Source organism: Danio aesculapii, chromosome 14 (genome assembly GCF_903798145.1).
Source record: "Danio aesculapii chromosome 14, fDanAes4.1, whole genome shotgun sequence".
Taxonomy (NCBI): Eukaryota; Metazoa; Chordata; class Actinopteri; order Cypriniformes; family Danionidae; genus Danio; species Danio aesculapii.
Genome location: NC_079448.1, coordinates 37,571,005 through 37,578,091, shown reverse-complemented (window position 1 = coordinate 37,578,091; position 7,087 = coordinate 37,571,005). Strand labels below are relative to the sequence as shown.

Genomic DNA, 7,087 nt, shown 5'->3' with positions numbered 1-7,087 from the left:
TGTTTATTCATAAAATCAAGGCAATGGCTACTGGTTCTGACTGTCAAAAAATCAATAAATAAATGCTCAGACACTACTGAATTTTAATACACATGACTCCAGGCATTAAATTAAGGTCTTATCAAATGAAATGATAGCGGCGCAGTAGGTAGAGCTGTCGCCTCACAGCAAGAAGGTCGCTGGTTCAAGCCTTGGTCAGTTGGCGTTCCTGTGTGGAGTTTGCATGTTCTCCCTGCGTTCGTGTGGGTTTCCTCCGGGTGCTCCGGTTTCCCCCCCCGAGTCCAAAGACATGTGGTACAGGTGAATTGGGTAGGCTAAATTGTCTGTAGTGTATGAGTGTGGATGAGTGTGTGTGGATGTTTCCCAGAGATGGGTTGTGGCTGGAAGGGCATCCGCTGCGTAAAAACGTGCTGGATAAGTTAGTGGTTCATTCCCCTGTGGTGACCCCGGATTAATAAAGGGACTAAGCCGAAAAGAAAATGAATGAATAAAATGAAATGATGAGTCTAACTGAACAATATTTTCAACATTATTACATTTGAGTCACTCCATCTGCATGAACACATTCATTATTGTCTAAAGGACTATAGAATACACTTAAAGTAAGTTTGATTGTCTGGTGTATGAGCGTCTTCTAATAATAACATAGCATGTGAGAAATAATAATGTTTGTTGGCAATGGTAGCTAAAGGAAAACTAGCTTTTTCCAGACGCGCAGTGAGTTAAAAACATCTTGAACATGATATTCATTGTACTTAGTTTGGTCACTTTGTTGTAAGTCACTTAGCTTCATAAGACTCTCCAATGGTTACTTGGAAGACATTCCCATTTCATCAGCTTCATATCGCACTTCCGATGGCCAGTGCTTGAAGAAAGAGACATTATAGACAATCCTGAAGGATGAATTGGATTATTGGATTTTTTCACAAGAATTTAATGCATAAAGTTGGCAAAATAAAGTTAAGATTGTCCCCTTTTTCCATGACGTATGTCCAATTAAAACTGCAAATGAGAAAAAAGGTTGGGCGGTGCAGGATTTCATCCTTTGGGGCTATGGATTGTTGGAAGATGGCCATTTCTAACAAAATAAAGCAAGATTGAACGACTGGACATGGCATGGCTAAAACAAGATATGTCTTGATAGCTCCTCCCTAAAGGTATTCCATGTGACCAGAAGTGAAGAAAAGTCATTTCAAGGGAGCAGGGAAGGTTGTGGTATTTGATAAAAGATTATTATTAAAGGGGAAATTAATTTTTACAAAATAATGAAGTGCACAGATACACCATTTACAACAAGAACTAGTATAGAAATATAAAAGTAAGAGAAGCAAATCTTATCGCTACTTGTATGTAGCCAAAAATCATGCAGTCAGGGGTCCTGTTAGATTGTTCACCAAAATGGTCCGTGTACCTGTCCTGGATGCTGTAACTTAGTAGCAATAGAGAGTATTGTATGAATAAATGAATGATCGGAAAGGCTGACTTTTCACAGACAAAAACGTGTTAAGTTAACAGCATATTGTTGTAAATAATGTTCAGCTTCTTGTACAGACAAATTGTTTAACTTTATAAGTTCTCAATGTGTATCAATGATTTATGTTGGTTCTGTGTTGTTTTTTCACCTCCCAAAGTGCTGACATTGATGCATCATGCAAAAATGCTTCTTTAATGTCCCACTGTAAATAAAATTGATCTCCAATGGCCAAGGTTAAACTACAGCAGGCTACTCCAACTCAATAAAATCACTGTTTAATAACTGTGAAGTGATGAATCCTATATGTGAAGTTTTCTTATTTTCAGGATGAAGTGTACTGGTGCCATCTTGTGGACAGCGTTATAGTATATTAACTATTTTAATAAACTTTAGTTTAAGGACATTAAAGAACGATTCGTTAAATACCGTAAAGTTCATATTCTATATACAACATATAAAAGGTTTGCTTTTGTTTTATTCATTTTATAGATCTCTAAACGGAACCCCTGTGCGGTTTCAAATTTCTTCCGGAAACACGGACTATGTTCTCAGTGACATCAAAATGGCTGCGCACTAGAGAGTGGACAAATCATTTTAATATCATAGAAAAGGCCATGCGGTAGCTATTTGGACAGAAACAACAGTTAAAAACTGTCGTTAGAATTGAAGGAATAGTTAGAGCCGTCAAATGGCTTTGTTCAGTGAGGTTTGTCGTTCTGCTCGCGTGCTACTAGTTCAATGTCAGAGATCTGCAGCTGCAGCGGCGTGGATTCACTGTCAGCCCGGTAAGAAACACAGCTGAACCGTCAGCTTTATCCACTGATCATCTGCAGCATGTGTGTGTTACTTTCATACATGTGATGTCTGTGTTTTTTATTGAGATAAAGCTGGTTTTACATTACCACATTAGTTCAGTTACAACTTGTGACACGGTATTGTTGTATTGTTTACCATGCTAATGTTACTTTGAATATTCGATCTGAAATTGCATATATATATGACTTAGCACTATTTGATTGACCGTGTGAACAATGTTGTACGTCTTTGCTAGTCATTGGTGACATATATGGTTTCCCTATTTAGAATTTGCAAACAATACTCTTCTGAAATTACATTATTAGGAAGAAAGTCTGTGCGAATATTATTATACTCGACTTCACTTTTTCAGCTTTTGTCAGTGCGTTTTCGAACTGAAGTGGATTAAAATAAATGGCAGAATATTTAAGTCAGTCTGTACTGTAAACAATTGGGGAATCGGCAAAATATGTTCACAAAAAAAAAAAAGAGTCTGGTGAGACTGAACTGAGATTAATCTCCAAATTACATTTCTTACATTTAGACAAAGACTTTTCCCACCAAACTAAACTCAAACGATGAGCTTCAAAGAGATTTTCAAGCAATCAGAACAGTAATAGTCTAATACATTTTTCTTTTTTTAAATTAAAAACTGTCCATTTTTCAATTATAATAGTGCAGAGCGTTATCTGTGTGTCCGCGGGGTTCTAAAAAGTATTAAAAGTCTTAAATTCTATTTTGCAAGGTATTAAACTTTATATCATTTTTGATTATGCAATGTATGCTAAACATTGCCTGAATTAAATATGTGATTATCAGGATGTTGTCTAGGTTATGAAATCAATGAAATCCTGCCAGATTTGACATCGTGCTGCTTTGTTACTGCAGTAACCAAGGCAGTTCTATAGGCGCCAACCTGCTGAATTAGCTAGATTTAATAGATTTTACTCAGTACATGAATAATGTTTTAGTTCTGGATTAATTTCTTACATTAATATTTAGTAAATATACTGTAAGTTAAAATCTTGCAAGTGTTTCCAGTTGAAACCTAAAGTGGTTTTAAAGTCTTAAAATCTATAGAAAGAGTCTTAAATAAGGTCTTAAAAGGTATTGAGTTTCACTCTCTGATTTTTGTATATACTCTGGTGGCAAAAATCTTCACATGTCATCATTTGATTATAATCACATATTTAAAGACTTGGTAAAAGGTTTTTTTAAAAGCCCTAAAATACAAATTTCAAACCCCTGTATTTTGCCCATTTGTCAGCAAGAAATTTTAAATAATTAAGCATATATTTTAGTAAATAAGCATGGAGGCATGGTCTTATTCTTCTTGTCAGTGTGTGTGTGTGTGTGTGTGTATATATAATTCTGACATTTTTATAGCAATTCAGAACATATAATACAATAATACAATTTTTATCTGATGCATCTAATTTTTATCTCATGAATTTCTTTTTTTTTTTTTTTACAATCAATCTGAAACTGATAGTGTTTACGTTCATTTGCCTAATTTATTTTTCTTAATAAATATGTTTTAACCTTTTATAGGACACTCATTGAAATACACATTGGAAAGGCCCTATGGGTTATTAAAACATTTGAACATTTATGACTTCAATTTACAGTGCTCAGCATAATTGAGTCCACCGCATTTTGAAAATGAATATTTGTATCCATTTCTCAGTGCATATAGGAAATGTATTTTGATGAATTTGAACAAAACATTTATTAAACATATATATTTATTAAAATACTATTTTAGTCACTAAACATATTTAGAAATTGAAATATAATACAATTAAATTCAAGCAGAATATTGCAAAAACAAATTACAACCTACATTTTTTTTTCATTTTTTTTGCTACTCTTGCTTTTTCCTCTTTTTTTTTTTTAAATTTGTTTTTAATATATTTCTATAACAGATAAATGTGAGTGTACTAGTTTTTGCACTGTTATCGTAAGTTATTTTGTTAGATAAGCTCCAGATTTGGCTTTAGTAGTAGTACTAGATTTGTGAGGGGTGTATTCATATGTACTGAGCACTGTAGATTATAATCAATGTCAATGAAGTTACCATATATGGTTCTGTGTGTATGGATGTTCCACTTAAAGTCCAACTGTTTTTTATGTCTGAAATCTCTTAAGGAATCCGTATATTTAATTAAAACCTGATGTTCCTGATGTGTCTCCTCTCAGCAGCTCGGAAATACAGTCAGACGGCACCTGAGCCAGAACCAGTGGTTAGTGATAATGAAGGCATCAATAAAACATTTGTTAACCGAAACCCAAGAAACCTGGAGCAGATGGCCCTGGCAGTGAAGGATCGAGGCTGGGCTACAGTGTGGCCTTCCAGAAAATACTATCACAGGTTTGTATCCAAATGTTTTGAATAATATACAGGACTAGATGCTGTTTTGCTGGGAAAGTTCAACTAAATAAATTCACAGCAACAAAAAAAGGAATCTTTTTGCAAAATCTACATATTAATAATAAGATTATTCCAATGTACAAACATCTGTACCGCTGTTGTTATATACACTCACTGGCCACTTTATTAGGTACACCTGTCCAACTGCTCATAACTCAAATATCTAATCAGTCAAACACATTGCAGAAGCTTAATGGATTTAGGCATGTAGACATGGTCAAGACGATCTGCTGCAATTCAAACCAAGCATCAGAATGGGGAGGAAAGGGGATTTGAGTGGCTTTAAATGTGGCATGGTTGTTGGTGCTATTAGTATTTCAGAAACTGAAGCACTTGAGGTGGAGTAAATGTTGATTTTTGTGTGAACTCTCCCTTTAAAAACATCTTCCAGACATGTAACCGTCCATTGCTTTTCCTGTGCTCAGGTTGGTGTTAAGACGCACACAGAATCACACCACAGCTGAGGTTTACTCCTGCGACTCTACAGATCCAGTGCTGTCCTGCTCCACCAGAGAGTGGGCACTGAAGCGTCAGCTGGGCTCCATGCGCTCTGTAGCAGCTTGTCGGGCTGTGGGTGAAGTGCTCGCTCAGCGCTGTTGTGAAGCAGGCATCACACGGCTGTATTATCGAGAGGTCCCGTGGATGTTTCGCTCCGAGGCGGTGAGTGGTGGATGGTGTTAAATGCATTTCAGCTCTTTAAAGAATTTGTTCACTTCCTCAGTAAAAATAAAAAGTGACTTACCTGTAAAAAAATATCCTAATAAATAATCAGTCATTTACTTTTACTTTATCTATTTATAAAAGCCAAAATGTAGCCTGGTGAGAAGCTATTATGATTAATAGGACAGAAATACGTGACACAGACACCAATGTGAAAGTTTTTTCATGTGTTTTCTTTCCTTGCAGAATCAGACATTCTGGAGGGCCATGAAAGAGGGAGGTGTCGTGCTTAATGAGCCAAAGCAGAAATTTGTTTAGGTTGCTGTTTGTTTAGTTTTTAATTGGGCTTAAATATGTCTGTTGTCTGTAAATAAAAACGGTGTAATAGTAATAAATAGCTGTGTTTAATTACAAAATTTTAGCAGAAGATATTAGTTTCAGAAAGCAATTATGTTCATTTCTTTACACAAAGCAGTGCACATTTTCTTAGGGATAAATCCAACAGTGAAATGATTTATTATCTTTATTTATCAGAGCAATAAAAAGTATCATAGGTTCCATAAAAATATTAAGCAATTTATGGTTTCATGAATATTAAAGCCTATATATACAGTAATTATTGCTCAATTAGCTGGATTTGGTTATTGACGATTTGACATTCTTCAACTCATCTGAGAGTTCTTGTCATGGCAACAATTCTCTTTCTCTTTCTCTCTCTCTCTCTCTCTCTATATATATATATTTATTTTTTTGTTTAAAAAATATATAAATAAAACTTATGCAATCTGCTACTATTTTAATGTACCAGCTTAAGTAGTTTGTGTATAATAATAGACATGCACAATATTCGACAGTTTTTCCTTTTTTTTTAAGGAATAATTTATGCAGACATGCTTGCTGATATGTTGGTGATTTGTTGCTTCGCAAAAGTTGCAGACACCTTTACTAATATCAAACTGCTTTGTTGATGCAAAATGAATTGAAACAGCCAGTTATTCCTTACATCGATCAGGTAACTGTAATAGGCTACTATAGTAAAGAAAATCCGCTCTAACTGTAAATTTAAATAAATTGCTAAGTATTTTTAACATGAAAGTGTAAACTGTTTACTATGAATTTGATGTAACTTTGCTCACATAGATAATTGAATATTAATCAGATGATGTCATTACGCTGCTGTGCCGTCAGCCAATCGTTGCATAGCTGATCATGATTTCGAGGATCGATAGATCTGTCCTTCACAAGACACGCAGCAATCTTAGATCAGTTCATCCAGACATTTTAATCTGATTCGCGAACTTGTTTGAAGAACCAAATTAGCCAGAGATCAGTTATCAAAAGATCCAGGATCTGCCAAATCATCTTAGATCATTTAAGCAAGGTACAAAGAATATATATATATATTTCTGTAGATTTTTGACACTGTAGATTGTCAAAGCAGAAAATATAAATGAAGAAACAAGAATAAAAAGCCATTTCAACTCATATTTCCAGCAATTCAGGCAGGTTGGATAGAATCTCTAACCAAGCAAGCCATAGGCTGTGGTGTCAGAACCAAAACTTTACCAATTGACAGAAGTGAAGAAGAAAACCAGGCTCAGCCAGGGTGATCAGTTCACCTCTGGTCAAATGTTTTGGGCAGAGCTGCAGTCTGGGTGTACAGTAGCAATCTCATATCAATATAAGAACAGACATATCTTACTTGTGAAACAAACAAGCAATGAAAA

The 7,087-nt window shown here is 35.0% G+C and overlaps 1 protein-coding gene across 2 annotated transcripts; it reads left to right on the top strand.

Annotated features, from left to right (window-relative positions):
• Positions 1-2,015: 2,015 nt before the first annotated feature.
• On the top strand, positions 2,016-5,755 carry mrpl18 (mitochondrial ribosomal protein L18). Of its 2 annotated transcripts, none has more exons than XM_056471692.1 (4): positions 2,016-2,259; positions 4,472-4,640; positions 5,126-5,360; positions 5,607-5,755. In XM_056471692.1, exons 1-4 carry the CDS (start codon positions 2,163-2,165, stop codon positions 5,676-5,678), a joined length of 573 nt encoding a protein of 190 aa, XP_056327667.1. In that variant the 5' UTR covers positions 2,016-2,162; the 3' UTR covers positions 5,679-5,755. The 2 variants fall into 2 exon arrangements, with proteins under 2 accessions (XP_056327667.1, XP_056327666.1); XM_056471691.1 differs by having other exon boundaries at positions 4,469-4,640.
• Positions 5,756-7,087: the final 1,332 nt, after the last annotated feature.